This window comes from Pyricularia pennisetigena, chromosome 2 (genome assembly GCF_004337985.1).
Source record: "Pyricularia pennisetigena strain Br36 chromosome 2, whole genome shotgun sequence".
NCBI lineage: Eukaryota > Fungi > Ascomycota > Sordariomycetes > Magnaporthales > Pyriculariaceae > Pyricularia > Pyricularia pennisetigena.
Genome location: NC_043741.1, coordinates 7,535,668 through 7,562,046, shown reverse-complemented (window position 1 = coordinate 7,562,046; position 26,379 = coordinate 7,535,668). Strand labels below are relative to the sequence as shown.

The 26,379-nt window shown below is 40.8% G+C and overlaps 5 protein-coding genes across 5 annotated transcripts; 2 read left to right on the top strand and 3 right to left on the bottom strand.

Annotated features, from left to right (window-relative positions):
- Positions 1-6,348: 6,348 nt before the first annotated feature.
- On the bottom strand, positions 6,349-7,167 carry PpBr36_02071 (uncharacterized protein; the record flags this gene model as incomplete). The annotated part of the gene is made up of 1 exon (XM_029889254.1): positions 6,349-7,167. The coding sequence occupies one exon, from the start codon at positions 7,165-7,167 to the stop codon at positions 6,349-6,351; it is 819 nt and encodes a 272-aa protein (XP_029751854.1).
- A 1,513-nt stretch (positions 7,168-8,680) lies between these two features.
- On the bottom strand, positions 8,681-12,731 carry PpBr36_02070 (uncharacterized protein; the record flags this gene model as incomplete). Its single annotated transcript, XM_029889253.1, has 6 exons — positions 8,681-8,727; positions 8,790-9,087; positions 9,187-9,293; positions 9,356-9,478; positions 9,541-9,806; positions 11,662-12,731. 6 exons carry the CDS (start codon positions 12,729-12,731, stop codon positions 8,681-8,683), a joined length of 1,911 nt encoding a protein of 636 aa, XP_029751855.1.
- Positions 12,732-13,417: 686 nt separating this feature from the next.
- On the top strand, positions 13,418-17,193 carry PpBr36_02068 (uncharacterized protein; the record flags this gene model as incomplete). The annotated part of the gene is made up of 4 exons (XM_029889251.1): positions 13,418-13,844; positions 13,921-14,078; positions 14,147-14,293; positions 16,984-17,193. The coding sequence occupies 4 exons, from the start codon at positions 13,418-13,420 to the stop codon at positions 17,191-17,193; spliced, it is 942 nt and encodes a 313-aa protein (XP_029750748.1).
- On the bottom strand, positions 14,815-15,384 carry PpBr36_02069 (uncharacterized protein; the record flags this gene model as incomplete). Its single annotated transcript, XM_029889252.1, has 3 exons — positions 14,815-14,907; positions 14,949-15,185; positions 15,256-15,384. 3 exons carry the CDS (start codon positions 15,382-15,384, stop codon positions 14,815-14,817), a joined length of 459 nt encoding a protein of 152 aa, XP_029750749.1.
- A 335-nt stretch (positions 17,194-17,528) lies between the features above and the next one.
- PpBr36_02067 (uncharacterized protein) lies at positions 17,529-19,214 on the top strand (the record flags this gene model as incomplete). The annotated part of the gene is made up of 3 exons (XM_029889250.1): positions 17,529-17,720; positions 17,783-18,498; positions 18,638-19,214. The coding sequence occupies 3 exons, from the start codon at positions 17,529-17,531 to the stop codon at positions 19,212-19,214; spliced, it is 1,485 nt and encodes a 494-aa protein (XP_029750745.1).
- Between the last annotated feature and the right edge of the window lie 7,165 nt (positions 19,215-26,379).

Here is a 26,379-nt window from a genome sequence, read left to right as displayed (position 1 = left end):
GTTAATTTTAATTAACCGAATGGTGGTGGTTTTATATATACGGGGTGCGGGCGGCCTATTTAATGGCGCGGGTACCGGGTTAATAATAATTTCAGATTATAATGCAAAAAACCGGTTTTTAGGGTTTTTTAATGGCGGGGATAATACGTTGGTAAATGGTTTAAAAAATATTAAAGGAGTTTACAATTGGCGGTTGTCCAAATACGGGGCAGGTTCGCTATAATTGTCGTTTATATTAATATTATTATCCCCTTTATTAACGGACGCGGGGGTAAATTAATTGTCGTTTTCGCCCATATAGGTATCGTCGTTATTATAATCAACGGGGGCGGGGGTAAATTCGTTATCGCCGGCGTCCATATCGGTATTATTTCCATTTTTATCGACGGGGGCGGGCGTAAATTTATTATCGCCGGAATTTATATTAATATTTTTTTAATTATTATTATTATTATTAGGAATAGGGGGAAAATTTAGGGGGATTCCGGTTGCATCCGAATAACTTTGTAATGTAAAACGGTCCAACCGAATAAAATTTAATTTTGAAATAATTGCAATATCCGCGTCGTAATTTTCCAAATTTTTAAAATATTAGTTTATTTTTTTTATCCGCGCTCCTTTTTATAATATAATTATTAAATGGGTAAATAATTTAATATTACTGGGTATATGTCCCAACGTAAATTTGGTGGTGGTTTGGGCGGAGGTTTTACCTTTTTGGCGTTTTTTGGGAATTATGGTAATAAAAAAACGTAATTGTAATAATTGTTACGGTTTTTAGCGAATTAAAGCAATTATTGTAACTACTATTACAATAAAATTAACTAGTCTGCCCCGGACCTAACCGGGTGGGGGGTATTTTTGCGATGCAGGGGCGTTAATTATAATTTACCCTCGTTACGATTGGGTTAATACCTGCTTGGGTGGGTAAAGTATAAATAATTTTATCCAATTAAAAATATTTTAATCAGGTTTCCTAACGAATATGTTTGCAATATTTATTAAAGCAATTTTGCGATTGTAACAGTTATTACGTTTATTAATTAAAAATTGAACGTTGGTTTAATCGTTACAATTTTTTATTAATCGTTACAAAAAGAATCTGGCGGTCGGGAAAAAGGTTTTTATTGTAAAAAAAAAGAGAAAGCTAATAAAAATAAAAAAGGAGGTATTTATAATTGGGTTTACCTATGGGGCTTTTTGCTAATAAAATAAAATTAAAATGGAAACGCCAAAATTTCCAAAATTCAACCGTAACAATTATTACAATTCGCAATATCGAACCCTTTTATTTTTAATCGGGGCGCCGTTACGCCGTACCAACTTATATATAATTCAGGCTTTTAATTTACGTAATAATTGTTATTATCCAGCATTTGGTAGTTTTATTTAGGCCGTTAATTAGGGATTTTTATATTTAACAATTATATACCTTGCGCTGCTTAATCCTCCCCCCCCCCCTGGTTAATCCAATTCGGCGTCGCTTTTTTTATCGTTCGACCCTTTTATAATCCAGGACACGTTATTCAATTTAATTAAAATTTGATTTCAATCGCCCTCTAATTTTTGGGTTATAAATTTATAAACGTTCCTATATTGGATATTTTTGCAACCGTTAACGCTGACCAGCATTTTAACCTGTGGTTATAATACCGTTTAATTCGTTCGTCGGCGTTTATTAGTTTATTTTCCCGAATAATTGTTAATTATATTTATCGTTTCCTAAAATGCCACCATGCTTTAATTCCGCCGCTTTTTTTCTTATTATTTGTGCAAATAAAAGGCGTAATTTCGTATCCCATTTTCGTATATTATTGGGAATTAAGCAACGAAATTATCGCTATATTGTTCAAACTATTTAATTAATTGTAAATTTGGAACATTTTCCAGTAAATCGTTTTTCGTCCATTCCCGGTTATAAAAATGGACGAATTTTTTAACGATATTAGAAGTTATTGGTTTGGGTAGCACCAATTGGGATAATAGGTCGTATGACCGCCGCGGGCTTGGGTAAAGGATAATTATTGCAAAATGGGTACCCCATTTATCCAATTGTTTAAATATATAACCTTTTTTGGAATTTTTCCTAGGTATTTTAATTGGTTGCTTTTTAGGGGGTAATGCGGGTAAAACTCCAATTTGGTGCACGCAGGCGTTGCAACAGTTTTTAAATTGGTTTATTGTAAAGGATGGATTCGTTTCCTGTATAAAATCCAATATAGCTCGTCGAAAATATTTAACGTTGGCGAAAGTTTATATATTTAACGCCTCTTTTTTTAATTTTTTCCTATTTATTATTCCCTGTTACGTTTAATAAGGCGGAACGCGTGGTTTAAATATACCCAAAAACCGGTTTATGGTAATTCCGACGCTTTTGCTGTGAACATGGCTAGCGCAGGGCTCATTATATTAGCTACCCTGTATTATCTTATAACGGCTAACACGGGCTAATTTTATTAGTCACCCTGCATCGAATAAATAAATAAATAACAAATAAAACGTATACGCGTTTATACACACAAAGCTTTATATATCACGTCTTTGTTCATAATTTCAACAACAAAACAAATACGTCATATTTAATCTAGCTTAGTGGTATAATGCACGTACCATAATCTATATTATATATACGTTGAAATGCGTGGGTTCGAATCCCGTTGTGGTCGCAGATTTTCTGTGCATGCATAAGCACAATAGGCCGTTAGGCTTAATGGGCCGTTAGGCTCAATAGGTCGGCAGGTCAGTCACATGAATAAGGCCAAATCATGTGACGTGACCCCGCATTCCGGATATCCGGATCGAAGATCTGCACCTACGGATTCGAACACGTAATTCATAATTTAGCCTTAGATTCATCACCTTCATAACCTTCATCGATTCAACGAATTGATTGTGCAACAATATATCATCTCTATTACCCGCTAGCAGACGGTTATCTGCCATTTTAACGTTCCATCAGCCTTATACCTGATCCACTTTTCCCCGCGTTCAAGATGAAGCTTATTCTATCTCGTAACCTCCTCACATTTGCCCGGTTATTATCATTTAAATTAAATTTAGCGATACGTGGAAGGTTAATGGGGAATAACCGCGTTTATAAATACGTTAAAAAATTTAAATGGGTAATTTATAAATTTTTAATATTTCCTCGTAATACCACGGGTTAGTTGGTTAATTTGGTTAATAATTTTGGTTCACTTGGCTTGTATTAAACGATGGACCCCTGCGTATCGAAATATTAATAAAACGCAAAAAAATATGCGGTTTTTTTACGGTTGGGCCCGCGTGCGGTTCGTCCGAATTTTTACTATAGGTTTGCGGGGTTATTTAATATTAACGCGCCGTATTATATTATACGTTTTATATTAAATATATCCATACCCATCCCCAAAAATAAAATGGAAAATATAATACGAGCTTTAAAATCCGGTTTGGAAAATTTTGCGTAAATTTTAATTTTATCGATTTTAGGTGTAAATATATTGTACCGGATAATTATGTCGGTTGCGTTTCGTTTAATAAATTTCCTAAATACGAAGTTTTTTATTAGGAATTGGCGTATTTAAATAATGCGGTTTTTGGCGTTTATATATATAATGGTTTTAGGAATACGGGTGGCGGATAATAATATAATATTCCCTATTAGGAATAAAAAGCGCCGGTAATCGTTAATAAGGGTTTTGCGTTCCAAACATTATATTATAATCGTAATTTCGGGTCGGTCGAAAAGCGTTTTAACGAAACGTATTATTTTTTTATAATATAATTGGTCGAAAACGTAAATTTCAGTTTTTATTGTAAAAATTACGGTGCACCCGAATATAAATACGGTTGTTGGTATAATTGCCCGGACCAAACGCAGTATAAAAAACAATTCCCTAAAATCCTTCCACTATAAAATTATATAAAATTTATTAATAGTAAATAAAACGATACGTTAATAAAATATAGGGTTTCGAAAGAGTTTAAGGAATCGGTAATTGGTAATTTATTCCGGGTTTAAAAAAATATACGTATATTTATAAACGGTTTACGGGTTCCAAAAAAAATTATATTAAATAAAATTAGCTTTGGTAATAAAAACCGTATATTTATATTTACGTTTAAAATGGATTAATCGATTAATTTGGGGTTCGCGGCGGGATAACGTTATATATTGCGTAATTATTTTTGTTTTAATTTATTTAATAGGATTATTTGGATAATAATAATATTATTACGAATTACCGAGGTAATTTGCCGTATTATATTTTTCCCGTACCCGGTTTTTGCCAGCAAAATAACATTTTTTATATTATATAAAACCCGGTATATATATTATATTTAATTATAATATGGGATTCGTGCAAAAATATTGGGGGGTTTGTGGAGGTTTAAAAACCATATAATAATTAAGGAAACAAATTTATATTATAGGTTTAAATTACCAAAAATTTTAATTTTGGCGTATAATTCCGGGAAAATGTGTACGGCGGAGGAGGTATTTACCGCCGCGTATACGGGATTGGGACCGCGAAAAATTGCGTCGATTTGGTGGGAAAACGAAATATATATAAACGTGTTTCCGGATATTATATATATATAATTTAATACGAATATATAAAAATTTGCGGAAATAATGGTTTTTTTTAATAGGTGGATATATAACGTATTATATAATATATATTTTATACGGATTGTAAAATTAATGGTTTTATATTATTTATATTAAAATTTATATGTAAAAATTCCTTTCGTTTTTGCAATTTTCCCTATATAAATTTTAACGGATTATAATCGTTATTATTAAAATGCGAAATGGGTATCGATGGTATTTTTGGGTTAATAATAAAAATACCGTTATAAACGGATAAAAGGCGGGTTATATCCAATTTTTAATTGGCGTACCGGGTGCAAAAAATTTTAAATTAATAAAAAAGGTTTACCAATTCCTATTTTCAACGATGTTTTTTTTTCGATATTTTGCGTGGTTATGGAATAATAAGGGAGTATCGGTCGCAAAAAGGCCAAAAATACCGCTATAAACGGCGAAAATCGATAAATTGTCCTTAAACCTGAACCAAAGCGTTTTTTGGATGGACCCACAGGTACATTGCAAAGCTGTAATTGAGCTACGAAGTGGAGCGAAGCGAACGGAGTGGATCAATTGTGGAACTTTGGGCTTCTGGGATGAGCCCTGAGACTAGCGAAATACGACAAATTATCTTCAGATTAAAACGAGCGCGATTTTTTCGGCCAATGTAATTGGTCGAAAAGCTATGTGGCTAAAAGGTATATGGAGCGCTCGGTCCCTATTGCGAAGCAGGGGGGTCTAGTCTGAGCACTGAGACTAAGTTCCAAGGCTAATCCCTAAAGCCCGTAGCTCCACCAATCAAACCACGTGGCCGTGGCTTAATTCGTGGCTTTGCTTTATACCTGTGGGTCAATACAAAGATCTCTCCAATTCAGGTCTGAGGTAATCTCAGTGCTCAGACTAGACCACCCCTGCTTCGCAAAGGTGGACCGAGCGCTCCATGTACCTTTTGCCACATGCCTTTTCGACCAATCAAATTGGCCGAAACAATCGCGCTTTCTGGAGCAGAGTGATCTTTGGGTGGACCCACAGGTACATAGCAAAGCCACAATTTAGCCACGCTCAATTAGTGGAGCTCTGGGCTTCAGAGGTGAGCCTTAAGACTAGCTGAAAGGTCCATGGAGTGTTCGGTCCACCCTATAAGGCGGTTTAGTTTAAGCGCTAAGACGATTGGCCTCCTTGGTACTGGCCCAACTCTCTGGTCATAACACGCGGGTACGTACGCGTCGAACAATAAAAATATCAAATAACGACTTATAAACAAAAGGTACGCGCACGCAACGCACCTTCGACTATATAACGCACTTTCGATACACGCAACGCATTTCTAATAAAAGCCAAGTTGTAATTCGCAACCAATTTTCGGGATTGGTGGAGGTTATACGTACCTAATTCGAAAGCGTGTCTAATTTAGGGTTTGGTTTACACAGTTTCAAAGGACACGTACATTTATGGATCTGGTTTTACGGAGGTAGAACCTTTGCATAAAATGCATGCGCAAAAACAAAAAGCTGCCTGTGTCTGTTTATAATTACTTTACATTTGCGTATGTATTATTTATCGATAGTCGACAGGAGGGGTAGGTCCCTATAAAAGGGCCCACTTTCGTTGTACAACCCTATTTTTGTAGCGTTTACCACTTTAACTGACAAAATAGGAAGCAATCAATACAAATTACTTCGTTGGTTCACAAGCCCGTCGATTGGGGCTATAAACACCCCTATTCCTATCAACACTATACGCAATACCCCAGAACAACTAAAAAAAAAGTTCCTTTAAGGTGATTCAAATACAACCCTGGTTGTAAATTTTTCCAGCGGCAAGTCCCTTTTGTTGAGGATTACGTCCATGCAGTGTTTAATGTGGTTCTCTTCCCAGCCCGGCGCGCTGGGCCAACGGGTGCCTTTAAACGGCGCGCGGAACTGCTTGCGCCACCGAAATATACAATGCGTAAGGTGGTGGCGCATGCTAGCGTACGCGACCTTGCCGGGGCCAACGTACATGCTAAGTTCGGTGGCATTAACGGGTCGGCGGCGCAGTTCGTTAATTGGCACCCCCTCGGTAGCAGTGTGGTCGTCTACCATATACGTCCACGACCCATCGGGCTCGGCCCCCATGCGCCGATACTCATCTGCCAACTCGTGGTCGATGCATGACGGATGCTCCCATCGCATGTCAAACTCTTCGAAAACGCAACCACGCGACACCGCTTCAGCCGCCGTGTACCCGCATTTGCGGAAGCAGTCGTGCACCGTTTGCACCTCGTGCCTCGTTTCTCTGTGGGCCTGCACCGCCTGCCACACCATGCCCACCAGTTGGAACGCGCCAAACATGGCCAGCATTGGGATGGCGATTTTACCGGCCAGCTTTAGCCGGGTGCACCTGATTTTTGGTGCATGTTGCGATCCCCCGTCATCCTTCTCAGACCATTCTTCGTTGTAGTGCGAGCCGTTGATACTCTCGTTCTCGCCAGAATGACCGTCGTGCAACGGGCTCCGCGGCGAAAATGACGTGAGCGGCTTGTATCTTGTTATACGTGCCACGGCTTCCCGGATAGAATTCAGGGTTTCGGTCATCTTTTCCAAGAACAGCATGATTGATTTGAGGTTAATGGGTTAAACGGGCTGCGAGTGTCGGAAATAACGGTACTTTGTTGCTCAAGAGATAGAGAGACAGAAAAACACCAATGACTTCTATTTCGAGAACCGAAACGAAACGACTTTGCAAGACAGCCAGCGGCGATGACGTACAACCTAAGCGTCGGGGCTGGTGCAGAGGTGGAATTCAAATAGAGGTGGGAGGGGGCGCAACAACAAAGGCGGAAGTGGGGAGGGTGCCTTAGCTTGTCCGTATAAGTTGCTTTGCCTGAATGCCCTGGACAGCCGCACTCCTCGAAGGTTAGACGGTAGCTGACTCTGTATACAAAGGTTTTGTGGCTATGTCATACTGATCTGCTCCATGTCTCTACGATTGGCTTCCTGGAAAACTGGGCCTTCCCTTTCATGTGCATGTACTAGTTTGCTCGATCGAAAATTATGAAACCATCGTCGTTTGTCTGGGTAGAGAATCATTTGCCTAGTGGACAGAGAGGTTTTGGATATGACACAAACTGGGCATTTCTACCGATTGAGGGTTTCCTCTCCGCCTATAAAGTAGCTAAATTGTAGCGGGGTGTTTAATCAGCCCATGATTTTGGAATATATCTAAGTTTTAACTTGCCTGAAAATAGACGCACGTTATAACCAAATAGAATTTTGGGATTCTGTGAAAATATACTTCGGGGCTAAATATCCTTGAAATCTCCATAGTCCAAATTAACTAGGTATGAAATAGCCAATCGTAACATTGTCGATGACTCGGAAGGTGTTAAAGAAGCGACGGTGGCCTGGTGAGTGACTAATATTCGGAGGCACCTAGTAATTTAAACGCTTGCCCTTTTTAACGTTTGACTTCGTAGCTTTGTTTCACGTGTTGAAATGGACGCCAGAACTCTCGTCGAATTAAAATTTGATTTTGATAGATTAAGGGTTAAGACCAGGCCAATATAGGGCCAAGAAACTCCGCACTAGAAAACTTTTCTTTTTAGTCTTTTTGACTGCTTTTTGAAGACGCTACGCTCGTAATAATTAGGTCCGCTTCGCTCACACGAGTCACACCATACACACACAGACACACACCTTCGCTCGACTAAATAAGTCCCTACGTTTCCCGAAAAGAAGCCTTAGTGCAACTTGAAATCGCCGACGAGGAGACGAATCTGCATTTTGACTCTACCCAGGATCATTCTACTTTTCGTTCATTTGTTCTATAAATATAAGAATAACAAACTTTAAGTTTCAATTGTGGATTATACTAGTGCGTAATTACAAAATCTGAGGGAATATTCCCTATGCGATCGCTTCTTATATTCTTATAAGGGATTAACATAACATAAAGAGCTATTTTGCATTGCAATACCTTGACTGGATGTTCCAAGTGTGATTATGTTGTGGTATATTTTAATTCTAATAAGTAGGTTTCGCAATATATTTTAACCTATAAAGTAATAAGGCGGTGAAAATCCAAAGTTCCATCTGCTTTCCTTAAGAATGTTGCCAATCAGCAAAGTTAATCGTCTTTGTGGGGACCGGGACTTTTGGACCAGTCAATAGCGCCTAGTTTTCTCTGGTGAGTTTCATTGGACGCAAAAATATCCGAGTAACTGCTCGAAACATACCAAAATGAGGATGGACCATGTTTGCCTTCTTAATGTCGAACCAATTGTCTTTTGACCAGCGGAAAATGCTATCCCAATCGACACACTCGTGATGGACGTTAAAGTTGAGCCACGGCTTTGTGTGCCAATCGACCCAATCTGACGTCAGCACGGTGACATCGGCCCGGCACATAATGGCCTGTCTGAGCTCGTCAATGCAATGATCGATGTGCATGGGGATTAGCTCGCCGGTCTGTGATTTGAGCATGGGGGCATAATCTGGATAGAGGTCGACCGTGAAACCGATCCTGATCATGCGCTGCAGTTATGGCGTTTTTTGGTTAAAGACAAAATTAAAGCGAAGGCGATAGATGTATCCATTGGTGGCCTTTACCAAACAATGAAGGTGATGAAATACGTCAATCATACCGGCGTATCCCCCTTTCCCATCGTTGATCCGGACCGCCGTACTTTCGTTTCTTCCCATTTTCTTAAACCAGTCGTCCCGCACGCGGATATTAATGGCTGTCAGGTTATTAGCTTGGTATTTCTATTTCCAATGAGGCTGAGGAAATTAATTTACCTACCACTTAATAGCTCATCCCACGCGTCATCGAGTTCCGGCCTTGGATCACCTCTATAGATGGTGGTGTCGTTCAGCCCAGCATGAAACTTGGAGCTGGTCCACCGTACGGCCTCGCGCACGGGGGCTCAAGACGCCGAGACCGCCAAGGTTAGTTAAGTCACGCCGAGAAGACCTATGCAAACTCACTGTATGTCAAACGACCCGACTTCCGATCGATGTATCCACTCTCAATGGCGGAAAACACCAAAATAATGGCCACTATGAGAGTGACATACACCATATCCTTGGAGCCGAAATTAAGCTCACGCAGATATATCAGCCACGACACCTTTTCACTTCGTTTTGACGCATTGCGCAGTCCGACGTGGTGGGCAGCGAGCAGAGAGCTGCTAGTCGAATACGCCGCAGCCGCAGCCTCCTCGTCCAAGGGCGATGATGGCTCGCCATAATGGCTTGTTTCGTTTCTGGCCTTGTGAGACATGATAATGAGTTATATTTTCTGTTGAGAAAGAAACACGAATTATGCGAAAATAGTTTCCTGTCATTTAGTGCGAGAAGCTCGAAACAAAACAAAGAAACCTGACAAGAAATTTCTTCCTTCAGTGAAAACGTATGGACAAAAGGCGGCTATGGCCAAGAGTAAAAGTGCCATGAAAGAAAGGAGCTGGCTTAGCATTGTACTAACCACCCTGTCGTGATCGGGCGATGTTAGGATAAGGGCCAGGGGCTTCATCAATCGGATGGGCAGTGGTGGTAGCTAAGACCTTTTCGTCGACTGACTAAGAAACTTACGCGGGAAGCTAAGCAATTTCCCTTGGCATGGTTGACTGACTTGTAAAGTTTTATCCTAGATCGAAATTGGTGTTACACAAAAAAGCCTTCTGCTTGCTTCAATTTTATTCGAGTCCAAAGAACTTTTATTAAGCGTCGCAACTTTATTTTAGTTTACAGTCAAGCCCCCATAAGCCCGAATTGCTGGGACCAGACTAATATAAACGTTAATTTGTATTTGCCCTAAACTTACACGCCAGGTTGAAAAATCCGCCTAGCAACTTTGACCCCCAGCAATAACTAATCGCTGACCGTCTATAACTTTTCCAAATGTCAAAGTTTGTGCAGCTGATTTTAAACTTTGGGTGTATAATTCAAACCACACTTAGACTTGATTTATTATGGCAAGTTTTAGTAAGTGGTCCAGGATGTAGAAGCTACAAACCTACTCCCAGAGACTCGGGCGGATGCGGACATCTTCTGCCGTGGGTTAGAATTAATGTAATGCGAGCACAAGTTTGCTTTGTCTATATTTTCGTGCGCCTAGGGTAGACCTGCCACTAGGTCGCCAGTCGCTACTTGTATAGTTATACAAAATTATCAGAAGACTTGCCAAATATCCTAAAAGATTTTCCACGGGGACTAAGGATTCCCCATTGGCAAAAGGATTATTCCATTCTTTTTCGGTTTGGGCCCGTTGTCTAATCCTAGCAGAAATATGCGAAACTTCTGTGTAACAGCAAGCTGTATCATTATAGAAAAATAATTAAGCGGAGGTTCAGAAGATAATGTAAAACTCTCATCATTAATTTGCGCAAGTTTAATATGATAGTATTCGCTCAGGTTAACTCGTAAAGCTGTTGACCTACACAATTTCTTCCTCCCAAGGGACTAAAGCGAGTGGTAACGGCGAATGGACGGAGTGAATTTTTTGCTCAGGAACACGAATCTTTTAAAGAAATCCCCCTTGCCTAGACAATGTTTTAAAATTAAAATGAGGTTATAGGTAACCGAGTTTATAATTGCGCTAAACTACGGGATTAAGAGTCGATAGTAATTCTAGATATGTAGAGATTGACCACTTGTGGTCGATTTCGTGAATAGATAATTTAATTTACTGGTGCTTAATTTCTTTATATATGCACATATATACGCGTGTGTGTTAATTCTTCAGTGTGATAAAAAATATGATATGGAAACCAACGGGCTTTTTTAAACAAGGAAGGCAAGTAACTAGCTGGCCAAAGTAATTATCTCTTTGCAAACCAACGACGCATATGCGACACCAGACCCAACACTGGACGGTCTACCCCTATCCAGACCAGGCTTGCAAAGAACAGTACCACGCAAAGCTCCACAACGAAGACTATTAGACTCGATGTCCAAGAACCACCGGACGAGGCGCGTGCCCATGGCCAGCCCCAGACCTGGAGGATTGGCTCGTGCACTAGATACAGCGCGAACGAGATTTGGCCAAGGAATTGGAAGGTGGGGAAGGATAAAGCGGCCCGCAGGAGGCGCACGCGACGGACTGACCACAACATCATGGGCGCCCCCAGCGTGTGCCACATGTGACGGTCCTGGGAAACGTGGGACAGTAGACCAAAGCCCCAGGCCTCGATGCCGCCCCTGTCGGGGTACGAGCAAAGCATTAGGGAGACGAGGAGCAAAGTGCAGGGAATAAGGCGTCGAGCCGTAGTCTGAACTTCTTCCCGCCGTCTATCGCCCGCATGACCGAGCTGCTGCTGCTGCTGCTCTTCCCCCTCGTTCTCGTCCGCATCTGCCACAGCCAGGCCGAGGCCAGCTAGGAACGCGACCATGTCCCAGCGCTGCCACAGGGCGCAGAACCCTATGAGGAAAAGCCATACGCCCGCGCGCACTAACGGCCGGCCGCACGGGAGCAGTGCGGCGAGAAAAGCGAAGAGCATCATGGAGCAACGGAACTCGGCGCCGATAGTCCACAGGTGCAAGCCGTACGCGGACTTGGGTCGCAAGCCGGACGACCAGTCCCAGGGATTCATGAGTTCGCGGCTTACAAAAGCTGTCCAGTCGAAAAGCTGCTCAGCGACGCTGGGCATGGTAAGTGGCCTGACAGGGTAGAAATCGCACTCCTTCTGGTCGGGTGAAGGGCACATGTTGGCTGCGGCGTGATCGTATAACCCCATAAGCGCGAGCGCCAGGCTAACTTGGGTCACGAGGAGACTGGGCAGGAACAGGCGCACCGGACGCGTGAGCATGGAGCCCGATAGCCGCGCCAGCAAAGTATCCCACCGCTCACGGCGGGCAAAGCGCAGCGGTCCGACGGTGAGGACATAGCCCGAAATTGTGAAGAATATGGCCACCATTGCAGGGCCCGAGTGACTAGCGAGCCGCAGCAAGGGCAGCGACGATAGCGACTGGTTTTTCATGCCGTAAGCATACCGCAGCCGCTGGCCGTCTATAGCTATAAAGTAGTGGTATGTGTAGACAAAGAAAGCAGCGACACCTCGTAAGCCGTCCAGATAGGCCGTCACTGGGATTAAGGTACTGCGCGGGGGTGGTTGTTGGGTACGACGTGCCTGCGCAACGGACTCGCTTGAGATAGTTAACTCTTGCATTGGCAGCATTATCCTAACACGGAGGTGGAGAGGATTGTCAGAGTGATTGCAAAAGTTCACATTGTCATTGCTTTCCCCTTCGTCGTTTGGAATATAAGCACATAATTTAGCTTTGAGATTTTCGTGTCGCTGAACTAAATTGTACATCAAGAACATGATTTCACGCTATATAACTATCCTGGAAGAAAACGAAATTTTAAGTTTATTGTCCCAAGCTGCTGGGAAATGAGGAAGAACTTCGGTAGGTTTGGGCAGGGTTAAGGGTGTTTACTAGTTGGCTTCACTTAGTTACCCTTATGTTAATGATAACAATAATAAAATGACTCATGAACCCTGTTATTCCCTTTCTGGTAAGTGTTAAAAGTTTGTTGAGCCCTGGTGACGCACACGAACGTACACGTGCAGTCTGCATGAGTGGTAGGAGAGCCATGTATTCAGGTAGGGTGCGCTATCTAGGCTAACGAGCGTGGCAGCGCTTTTATGGTGTGCACAGCGCTGACTAAGCTCATCTGGTCATGTGATGCCAAGATCTATCTACTGCAACACCTGGCATATTATCAAGACTTGGTCTCCTACGCTGCTCGAGGGCATTTTTGCCTTGACATGCCAGCTTATGCGACATACTATCCATTCTCGCCAAAGTCGGTGCTCACTTTTCCCAACTTACCAATCCCCTCAGCTAAACTTGGATTAAAATGGAAAATTTCGAGAACAAGTCCTCTCAAGAAAACCACCGCAGTTCCTCGGAGCACTTGTCGGACATTGCCGTTGACCGCGAAACCCTGTTGCCGCACTTTCGACAGGAGCCAGCGCGGCGTCAGTGGAGTAAGCCCAAGCCTACCATCATCTTGTTCCTTTGCGTGTTCGCTGGTGGCATCATAGGCGCTCTAGGCTCGTGGTTGCTACAGAAGCCCGGCGTCCCTTTTGCGCCAGCCGTAAAGCACGATCCACACGGACATGAGCACGTCGCGCATTTTGTGCCGCAGATGGACATCATTGGCTTCTTCCCAGAGGTGTCGCATCGCGTCACATATTTTGAGAAGCAGCCAGAGTACATTTCGAACCACTCGGACCCGCAGTCCATCTTGGAGGTTAAGAAGCTGTGGGAAGCCCTGCTACCGCGTCAGTTATAAGTCCAAAAACTGCCATGCGACGCAAAAAGGTTCAAAAGGCTGACAATTTTAAATTAAACAAAAAGCCGGAGAGGGCTTTCTATACGTTACGGATGAGGAGGCGGAAAAGTACGACTTCCCAATGCTGATACATTACAATGTGCCACCTGAGCATGGCGTCCCGGGCAAGCCTCTGCGCGGCAAGGCCATTGGGACGACGATTGCGCATTCTTTACACTGTCTGGTTAGTTTCTCACGGTCCTTCTCAAACTTGCTCCACAATGGACAATTGACCAACTGGAAAAACAAAAGTACCTCATCATGGCCGAGTACGACCTAGTATTCCAGGGCCAGGGCCCGGGCGACGGCTTCAAGCACATGGACCACTGCATCGACTGGATCCGCCAGTCTCTGATGTGTGCGGGTGATGTGGCACTATCGGGCAATCACGGCCCCCTTGTTGGTAAGAAATATCAGTTTCCTCACGTGTGCAAGAACTGGGATGAAGTTTACGATTTCATGGATAAACGCCACGTTGATAATCGGCACAAGCTGAACCACGCTGTTCCTGAGCATCGACCTGTTGAGGAAAGTTAGAGTTTCTTCTATTCATGGGTTTTGCCCTGGCCTGACCAGAAGAGCTCTCTCCCATGAAGAAGTTTAGGGTTGTGATGGTCTGCATTTTGGAGGCTCAGTCAATACTCAGATTTAGTTGAGACGTGAATAGTTTGATGTGGATAGAGACGGAAAAAAGAAAGTGACAAAAAATATCCCCAAATGCACTATTTTCTTTGGCGCACTCGGGACCTAAATCGCTAGAAAGCAAGCGCATATGGATGCTTAGTGAACTACAAGGATCTACCACCAAAGGATTTATTTTGGTCACTACCTTCCCTCCTGCAACCACTTTCTTGCATCCTCAGGCACCATAGCCATCGTGTTTATCTTCGAGTCTATGTCCGTCTCCATGCCCGCTGTGGTCAAACCCAGTATCCAATGGCTTCGAACTGACGGCGTGTTTGCTCATCCATGCACTGACAGCATCCTGGCGCGTGTGGTGGAGGTTTTAGCCACTATGGGGAGAGCATTTCAGATTTGATTGGGGACTACATACCATATCTCTGCAACGATGCAAAGCCCCATATCCGTTAATCTTGAGCCTCCCACTGTCGTCTTCAGCCAGTGGCTCCAACGATACATCACCGGAACAAAGAACAGCCTGCTGCAAATAGTCGAGGCAGTGTTTCAAATGCGTAAGGAAGTGGGCCCGAGGATCCGACTTGTTGGCAGAGGGATCCACGAGCTGATTCCGGCCGCTGAAAACGTCCCAGAACCCGTCGCGGATCATCCCCTGTCAAAGAAGATTGTTTGCTTAGAGGGCTGAGGAATAAAGGAAATTGGGTTGGAGACAGCGCACTTACCAGGCAGTGTAGCTGGTGGGTCCAGCTCACACCGTAGAGACTAGTGTTAGGGTTGCTCGTCGGTAAGCCGTGCCCAATCTTGTCTTCCAGCAGCGCACTCTTATTGAGCTCGACGAGGCTGTGACCCATAGAAAGGGCGCGCCACGCCGAATCACTTTCTGGGCTGGGATCAGTTTCTAGCGGCGGAAATTTCATAAATCTAATGAGCTTTGTCGGGACTTTTATTCTCGACCAAATTGTTAAAGAAAAATCAAGACGGTGGGATCTAGCGGAATTTTGCTCACAATTTGGCATGATACCAAAGTTCTCCCCGGGCCAGCTACATCTGCATAGCTGTTGGAAAGGGACAATCCTATTCACATCACCCATCAACCACCACGGCAAGGTAAGGAGCACCAACACTGTGCCACATAGTGCTGAAAGTTGGATATATCGCCTGCCTCGTCCTTTTGTTGCTAGCTGTTGCTTTGGGGAAAACATATTTACTATGAATGTTCTTTTCCTGTAATGCCTGCAGCTGGTTCGTCAAGGACCTGCGACACGATACGTACGATGTCTGCCTGGGACTACAGGACATATCAATGAAGTAGTCAAAAGACGAAAAAGTAGGATCTTCTCGACACCAGCCAATAGAGCCACTGGTCTTCTTCTTGTGCCATGAAGGGGACATTTCTTGACGCCGTTCGCACTGAGCTTTAAATTCCGATGAAACACGGTTCAGCCGACAGAGTAACAAAACATACATACTTCCTAAGCTCGCCGCTCGATTCAAACGACCGGTATTTGACAGCAGTATCTTGCTGACATTAGCGAGTTTCCCAGTCAAGATAAACGAGATAAATAATGTTTAAGGGTAGCGGAAGAGGTCTACAAGAATCGAAAAAAGTATAATAATTTCGATAGATTATTCCAGTATAATGTGTAGACATAAAGGTAATTCTAAAACTCGAAACTCTATATTCTGGAAGCAGAAAGTACACTGAGATATTTTGCAGGGATAGGGGTATAAACCATACTTTACCGGATGTTAATGGTAATAGTAAGTTCATTTCCCGAAAGTAAATAGCCTACTAGTAGTACGAATCAGGGCGTGCCTTGCTCCCCGAACGGCATACGAGTTAGTTTCGGAGATTACGATACCATGTAGTAATCCTTGAAAGAATATATAACCTTTGAAATTATTCAAGTTTGTTTAAAAAACCATATGTTGAACTTAAAAAATAGTATGTTTTAACCACTGCATGTAGCGCGGCCGATATTCGGTGAAATGGAAAGGCCTCGTACATAAGCTTTTTTCCATGTTGTCCAATCCCGCACCCGTATCGCGCAAAGAAAAGTCACCGTGACCGGTGGAAAATGACCCACAAGTGTGAAAAATGAAACGCGTTCATAAGGTTGTTTATTCAATACGGGGTTTTCTATAGGTTTCTATCGTTTATCTCCATTACTGACAATAATGCCCCTATAATTTCAAAATGCTTTTAAACATGCTCATTTGACCGTTTGGAGGAAATCCTCGAACTCCTTTCTCACCATGCATTTGTATGCACAAAAGTCCACAGCCTAGTTTTCAAATTATCTTTTGAAATACGTTTGCAATCTTCGAAAAATACACCACACAATGTTTGCCAAAGCCGTTTTCATTACCGCCTTCGCCACCCTGGCCCTTTCAGCCGTTGTGCCAGAAAGTAAATGAATCCCTACCGACCCTACTTGACACTTCTCCAGACTAACCATGAAGAAGAGCGGGACAATGTGGTCTGGACCATTAGCGGCCCCAAAGATGCTGTCAAAGCCTTGGGATCTCCTGCAGAGGCCCTTGAGTCCATGTCCAAGGACATGAAGGCCAAGACTAAAGTCGAGCCGGCCGCCGCGGCTCAGCCCATCGTTGAGACTCGCGACAAGGCTGATGACCTCCTAATGTACTACAACGAGTAGTCGTGTCCGAACTTGAGGAAGCTGGCTTTTGCCACGAGTTTTGGAAATTGGAATTGATGATCAAAATTAGGCTTCATCCCTATTTTCTGGCACATGACCGGATTCTGCGAGCTAGGACATAGGATACATGGGCTCCATCCACATCTGCGAACACTGTCAGAGTTTAAGCTCTGTCTGTGCGAGAGCATTAGAAGACATTGGCAATGGGAGAACCTTGACTTATGGGTTACATCAAATGTATAACTAGCTATGATTCGCCTTGTCGTGACAATAGACAAACTCCACTCGCTTCCTCAAATTATCCCTTCTTTCTTGTCCTTGTGGAATATATGAAGATGACAATCTCATCTTGGCCGTATGTCTCCCCATTAGAAACTGTTTCCGAGGAGTGCGAACACCTGTTTTTGGAGCTCGACGGATCTGAACCAAAGGAACCCAAACCACTCTCTATCTCACGCCTCGTTCTCTTGACATGTCCCAACCTCGGCCTACAGGTGTATTGGTTCCTGCTGCAGAGCAATGGAACGGTATGCTCTACCTATTTATTTCTCATCTTTCTACAGACCTATACTGACACATAAATCCCCAGCCATACCTCCGGTCCCTCGGTATACCACCCTTTTTCGTCTCTTTAGCTTGGGCCTTAGGACCCATTTTTGGCATTTTTGTCCAACCGATAGTTGGACAAATTAGCGACGAATTGCACCACCCTTTTGGGCGACGTAAGCCAGTTATGATGACCGGAACGGCAACAACAATCATAGCCACAGTTTTGATGGCCTACGCGCCGGAGTTGGGGGCGACAAAGATTGCGAACACTTGGCAACCTTGCGCCATCGCCATGGTTTGCTTATTTGTTGTTCTATTCGCAATTAACGTTTACTCAGTAGGCGTGCGTGCCCTCATTGTCGACGCCTGCCCTCCCGCACAACAGTCTGCCGCGGCTGCCTGGTCTATGCGTTGGAGCGTACTAGGGTCTGCGATTTTAGCCATATCGAGTTTTGTATCCTCCTCCACCCTGAAATATCAAGTGGACGCGGTTTTTGCGTTTCGCACTTTAACTTGGGTGGCCTCTTCCTGTTCGGCTATTTCTGTCGGGCTGGTATGTTGGTTTGTCCCCCAGTCCGCCGCATCGCCCTCTTTGCAGAAAGCCGAAACTGCAAGGCATATACGATTTTTCGACAAATATTCGCCTTATGAGCTTACGCGGCGATGGAGGCAGTTGCCACCAGTAACGGGGAAGGTTTGTGGTGTACAATTATTTGCTTGGTGCGGATGGTTCCCTGTGTTATATTATATGTCTACGTGAGTTCTTTTATATTGGGTCCATTCCTTTACGCAAAGTCATACAAGTTTGTTGATTCCAGGGCAGCAGGACTAAAACCTGTTTTGTCCAGATACATCCACAGAATAGGTAAAGGCCCATTCTTATTTTTCTTCCAAGGATTATCTTACTTGCAAAAGCTGAACATTATAATATAACAGCACACTTGGAGGCCATTCAGGAGGGACATCCCGATCCGGAGACTTACGCGAAGCCCTACCAGCTTTACGCTTCCGTCGCCTTTGCGTTAGGGACTTTGCAAGCCACTTTTCTGTTAAGCTTGTTAAACGCGACAACCACCGTCCTTTGTCACGATAACCATCCTCGAATTTGGCTCGCTTCACAATTACTCGCAACTCTTTGCCTTTTCCCTACAGCCATCATACGTACTTCTGTTTGGGCTCTTGCCCTCTTATCATTTATTGGCGCTACTTGGGCAGTGACTATATGGGTTCCTTTCGCCTTAATCAACACAGAAATCTCGTCACTGCCAGCCGGCACTGCAGCCATTCAAGGTTTACATAATATGGCTATTTCTGTACCTCAAGTGGCGAGTGCGGTAGGGTGCGCCGTCGTGCTGGTCGGCTTAGATATATTGGGTATACTTAATAGTGCGGCATGGTTGTTAACGTTGGCGGCGGTGCCGGTTGGTTGGTCAGCATATCTGATTTGGCGTTTGGAAGGAAAGCTCAAGTAAAAGCCTTAATCTTTTGGGCGAAAATACCTAGTTTCAGAGCTTCCTACCTAGGGGTGAGCCCTGACAGTAGTGTGCGCTACAAGCGGGCATTTTTGGGATCCCAATAAGAAATGGCAGTCGGTTTAACAAAGTTTGGAAAGTTAAACTTCCCCCGAAAATCACACTTTGCACAGGGCCAGCAGCGTAAGTGAAGTAGGTGGCGATTAGGTTGGCGATTAGGTTGGCGAGAAATCTCCGGAAAGATGTCCCGAGATTAATATTTAAACAACAAATTGCGCCCATGACGTGATATCGGAGACAATTGCGGCGGGGATGGCGATCACAACCTAGTTTATATTAGGCATCGGCACCATAACGGCGAGCCTGGCGGCAGTAAATTTACATTTGTTGGAAATGACCAGTCGCTGTAGGTTGGGTCTGGGAGTGCTTGGACCTAAACGGTAGGGTCCGCGATATGGCGAACTGCTAGGTCGTGCCGATCACAGTAAAGGCTAGTCTCAGTGCTCAGACTAGGTCCCCCTGCTTCGCAGTGGGGACCGAGCGCTCCATGTACCTTTCAGCCACATGGCTTTTCGACCAATTACTATGGTGGCAGGCAAAAAAAAACCACCCCCTGTCACCGTATATTTGTTGATGTAACTTTCATAACGTTCATATAATTTCAAATTTTCGACCCACAGGTATTTCGTACTTTTTTTGCAGCTAACGCAATTGTTATTTGATTTAACGATTTTACAACCTGAAATTACAGCCGCGATTGATTTTGTAATATATTTCATTATTAAATATTTAAAGCCGTAACGCGTTGTTTAGCCCTGCAAAAAAAAAAAAAAATCGCTTTTAAAATCCACGTTAATCGCTAGTCTCAGGGCTCATCCCTGAAGCCCAGAGCTCCACAATTGATCCACTTCGCTCCACTTCGTGGCTCAATTGCGGCTTTGCAATGTACCTGTGGGTCCATCCAAAGAACGCTCTGGTTCAGGTCTGAGGACAATTTGTCGATTTTCGCCGTTTATGGCGGTATTTTTGGCCTTTTTGCGACCGATACTCCTTTATTATTCCACAACCACGTAAAATATCGAAAAAAGAAAATATCGTTGAAAATAGGAATTGGTAGGCCTTTTTCATCAATTTAAAATTTTTTGCACCCGGTACGCCAATTAAAAGTTGGATATAACCCGCCCTTAATCCGTTTATAGCGGTACTGTTTTTTCGATTTTTTTTTCAATTTTCGATTTTGTTTAATATTATTTTTAATTTTTGACCAAATTTTATATATTTTGCACGTGGAGGGTCGTATATATGTATATATCGTTATAAAAAATCTTGGTGTTTATATCGGATTATATAAGCAGTTAAATAAACGGATAAGCAAAGTATATACTTTTTTATATATAATTTACAATCGAAACTCGTTTATATTTTTACCAGTTTTAACGATAATAAAACCAAAACTTCAGAGATTCGATTACGTATATAAACAAACGTCCAAGTCCAATCCTGCCTATAATATCGGTTTCAAAAATTGTTTAATAAAAGAAAATGCTAAATGTGTATTTTATAAATCTTTTTGCTTTATTTAATTATTTTTATATTATTTTTGTTTTGCAGCCAAATCTGGTGGTTTTTGCACGTGAGGGGTGGCATATATATATTTAATATAACATTACACTTTTGTACGCTTATCCAATTATTTTAGCGGTTAAATATACGGATAGGTAAAGTGTATCCAATTTTATATATATTTTGCAATCGAAATGTTTTTATATTTTTACCAATTTTAACATTAATAAAACCAAAGTTTGTAGAAATGGAGTGTGTATATAAATAAACGTCAACGTGAAACCCAATTTTCAATACCGGGCCTTTTTATTTTTTTATAATAAAAAATGCTAGATTTGTGCTATTTTTATATTTTTTGCTTTATTTAATTGAATAAAATTTATAAAAAAAAACTTATCTAAAATTTATTAACAAACTTATAAAAAATTGTATTAATTCAAAATATTTTTATTCTACCAATATTTGCGTAAATTATTTAATTTTTTAACAAATTGTTAATTTATATAAGAATATTAATAAAACTTTTGTTTCAATCGATAATTGCATGCAATTTGCAATATTAGGTCTACTAAGGGATAAAAACTGTAAACTAAATTAAAATAATTATTGCATACCATTATTTAAAACAAAAATTAAATATAATAAAAAATTACAGATTTTATTTAATATTTTAATATCTTTCCAAATACAGTAGCTATAAAAACGCGGCCGGCATTCAAATACTCAGCAAACTCCAATAAACTTAACGCAAATTACTATATATTTTTATAATTTTTATTTATTTTTTTATACAAATATTTAATTGCATATTATGGGTATATTATTTTCTTTTGCCATTATAATGCGAATATATTGCATTTACCCGCTACAAACGGCAGAATACCACAAATTATCCTTATATTAATAAAATAATTATACGCGATATCGTGATATCAAATATATTATTAAAAATACCGTTATAAACGGCGAAATGCGACAAATTATCGTTGGTGGTACCGCCATAAACGGCGAAATGCGACAAGATGTCCTCAGACTAGAACGAGCGCGATCTTTTCGGCCAATGTAATTGGTCGAAAAGCCATGTGGCTGAAAGGTACATGGAGCGATCGGTCCCCACTGCGAAGCAGGGGGGTCTAGTCTGAGCACTGAGACTAGTTAATCGCCATTATAACGAAACACTTTACCGAACCCCAACGAGCACGCGTCCGTACTTTTATACAATTTTGGATCGGGGTTCCACCCACCTCCAAAGTCGCCACCACTGTTCAGGGATGGGGATTTTTACCCCTACCACCATAGTATATTGGCCGAAAAGATCGCGCTCGTTCATGTCTGAGGACATTTTGTCGCATTTCGCCATTTATAACGGTACGCCAATATTACCAACAATAATTTGTCGCATTTTGCCGTTTATAGCGGTATTATTAACGATAATTCGTCGCATTTCGCCGTATGTATCGTGTATATATATTATATACGTATTATAATAGTAAAATAAATGGTGTAACCACGGTATATAATTAAATATTCGAATATAACATTAAATAAAAATCGTAAAAATGTAAACTAACCTGCGTTAATGTTATAGGGTAAGCCAACGGCCTTGGGACCGTTAAATACTCTTGTTGGTATTATTACTAACGCTGGGGGAAAAAGGGAGGAAAAGGTATATATCCGGGTCGTGGTAATATCCCTCCCTTTATATATTATCCTTAACCCGTTTTCATATTTTATTACGTAATACGTGCTTTAAACACGAACTTATAATATAACCAGTATTCGCCCGTCCTTTATCGGGTGTAATCCCTATTTGGAAATATAAAAGCAATCCAACGGGCGCGTGCCCTATTATAATTTACCCGTCCATTATTTTGGGCGGTATAAACCCGTAATTGGGATTTGTTCGTTTATTTTCGGCCGCGGTTATATCGCGGGTTTTTTATCCCCCGTTCCGTTTACGGGCGGTTATCGCAATTCGCCTTTTTTTATTTTGGGTAATATAAATCCGTAACCGAATTTTATCCTCCCGTTTTTAATTGCGATTATATTGTGATTTTTTTATCGTATTTATCGTTTACGGGTGGTTATTGCGGTTTATTTTCCTTTTATTTTAGGCGGTATAAAACCGTGGTCGGGTTTTACCTTCCTGTTTTTGGTTATAATAATATCGTGGTTTTTTTATCGTATTTACCGTTTGCGGGTAATTGTCGCGGTTTACCTTTTTTTTATTTTAAACGGTGTAAGGCCGTGGTCGGGTTTGCTTTCCTATTTTTGGTTATAATAATGTTATAATTTTTATATCGTATTTACCGTTTACGGGTGGTTATCGCGGTTTATTTTTTTTTATTTTAGGCGATATAGGTTTATTTATCCATTGGTATAATTTATTTCCCGTAATAATTGCGGTTTTTGTTTTTCGTATTTTTCCCGCGTTATTGTCCTGGTTTTTTTTACTTTCCAATTTTTTTTCCATTTAAATTCTTTTTATATTTCGATTCCTTTTCGTCCCCGTTTTTTCCCTTTTTTACCATTTTATCGATTTTTTCCCGTTTTCCCATCGTTTTATTTTTTATTTATATTATTTTTATTTCGTCCATTTTTGTTTTTTATTCGTTTTTATTTATTATTTATATCGTTATTTATCGTTATTAATTCGCCGTTATTATGACCCGGGCCTTTATTTCTTTCATCGCGTTACAAATAACGCTTTGATAAATTAATACCGGTGGTGAAAATGGCCGGTTTTCCCACCGTAGTGGTTAATTATTTTCGTCGCATAACGATAACGGTCGCCCATTTGTAAATTATATCGATTAAATATTAATTGGGTAATATTGCTAATTTATATTCGCAACGTTTTCGTCGCGTTATCGGTACCGCGGAATTCCAGGGTGATTTAAATAACGACGAATATACCGTTCCGGAAAATATATTTATTTTTTACGTCTTTTATATAAAGGCGTCCAAAACCAATAGGGTTTAGGAATATGGCCCTGCCCCCGACGGTATTAATTACCAGCGATATTACGATATTAAAAAATTATATTGTTATTATAACGAAACCGTTTACGCTTTAATTTTGTTTTTCGCCGCCATTTGCGAAAATTAAAAATTACGATTTATAATGGTTATTATATCGTCCAACCTTTAATTAAAACCACCGTCGTGGATAATAAAAAAATCCCTGGTAAAAATACCGTATTGTTTCGAAACTTTTTTACCGCGTATACCAATTGGGTTCGCGTTTATTAGGACGTATAAAATAAAATAGTTAATTCCGGGGCCGCGACGACCCCTATTAAAACCATTGTTTTTATTATTATATTTAATATTTCTTTTCGTAGCGGCGGTAATTGTAACCGTTATTTAGTACAAATTTTCGCACGCGGTTTTATTTATTTGGAAATACGTTTAATTTTTTTAGTAAATAATTTTTTCGATAACGTTATTAATTTTAAAAATTTTTAAAAACGGAATACGTCGCGTTATAAGGAAAATTTGCAGGAGGCGCGCCGAAATAATAATATTTTCGTTATTTTAATTACCGTTTTAACTTTTTCCTCCGCTGTTTTTGTACGCCAATTTCGCCCCGCGTATTTTTTACGTTTTTTCGCCCTTATTATTACTACGCCCCGTCGTCGTTTCGAAATTCTTTTTTCGCGTTACCCCGTCGTATTTCGTTCTGCTCGTGCCCCGATTCGGTATATATTTAATTTTTCGCGCCCCCGTATTCCTATTTTATCGCGTTTTCGTATTTTTGTTTATAATATGGGTAAAAACCCGTCGTAAATCTTTTTTAATCGAAAATGTTATATAATATTATACCGCTTTTTTACGGGAAATTAACCAATTCGTTAAATAATAGAATTCCCGATTTGGAAGGACGACGCCGAAAATAATAAAATAAAAAAGGAGGACGTTAAAATAAAAAAGGGAAATAAAAAGGAGGGAAATTTGGATAATAAATCGGAAACGTATAATTCGGTTTTAAATTAATATTTTATCGCCGCGTAAAGTTATTATTTCGTATTACTTACGTTAATTTAATTTAAAAACTAGGTGGTTGGGATACGGTTACGCCGCTTTAAAAATGAGCGCGGTTTATATAGTCGTCGGTTTATTTTTATTATTTTTCGCCCCGGTAAAAGGTTTAATTTTTCGTATTTTTTTTTACCGTACGTTTGGTTCAACTAATATTTATTTTAGGTTTACCGCGTCGTTTTTTTCCCGGGGAATCGTCGATTTTTTAATTAATTATAATAAATCCCTGGTCCGGTTATAGTTTTAATTATCAACGTCGTTTCGATATTAAATTATTATTTATTTGGACCGGTTTTTATTTTGTTTCGAACTCGTCCAATGCCCGTATATTTTCCACCGTTACCAAATCTTTCCACGTAAATTCGTCGTATTTTTTCCATTTTATTAAAACTTTACGTTTGCGTTTTTTCCCACTGCGTTTTTCGCGGCCAGGATTTAATTTATTACCTATTTTTCCACGGTTTCGTTATTTAAATTTAATAAAATTAATAACGGGCAGGGTTTAATATTAATACGAATTTGGGACGGTAATAGGTCGTCCGCGGTTTTTTCGATTAATTTTACGTAAAAAATGGGGTGGATTTTTTTCGGGACGTTTAACGTAACCGTTAATAGTGGAAAATCGTTATAACCGTATATTTATCCGCCACGAAATTTAACTTTTTATTCGGACGGTTAATTTTAACGTTTCGTCAATTAAAAAATATTTTATCCTTTATTTTAAAACGGTCCGTTGGTTTCCGTATTTTATTCGCCTTCTTTTCGGCGTTATTATATATAAATTATAATGGCGTGGACCACGTTTATACCGTTTTTGAAATATTGTAAAAACAAATTCGCGCGGTTTTTGGACGTGGAACCCTGTCGTCCGTTTACCTATATTACCGGGACCGTATTTATTTCGTATTTTAATAATAATTTATTAAAATTAATTCCCGTAATTAACGAATTTTTATTATTTAACGCTAATTAAACGGCGGGTAAGTGTCCGGGCCAATTTATTTAATTAAATATTACGAAAACTTTTAAATAATTTATATTTCCTAATTAATCCGTTCCGTACCCCTATCCGTTTTTGGGTGGTAGGACGTCGATAATAAATATTAAATTCCTATTTATCGGTATAATTCCGACCAAAAACTTTTTACCTAGTCCGACCCCCGGTCCGATATAATCGCGTTAAAAAAACCTTTAAACCGCTACCAGGTGGAAACGAATTTTACGGCGCAAATTTCGGTTTTTATCGAATTTGTCGTTGTTAATTGGATATATTTGGAAAATTTATTAATTATAATTATTATACAACGCGGCGCGTCCGTATTATTATTTGGGAAATCCGTTATAAAATCGATGGAAATTTATTTTTAAAACCTGTCCGGTATTGGTAGGGGTTATAACAGTTTATATTTGCGTCGTTTCAATGGTTTTATCCTGCGGTATATATCGCAATTGCGTACAAATTGTCGGATATATTCGGCTATCCCGTCCCAATAATAATCTTGGGTTAAAATTGTAAATATATTATTTTTACCGCAATAACCAATCATTGGGGATTCGTGGG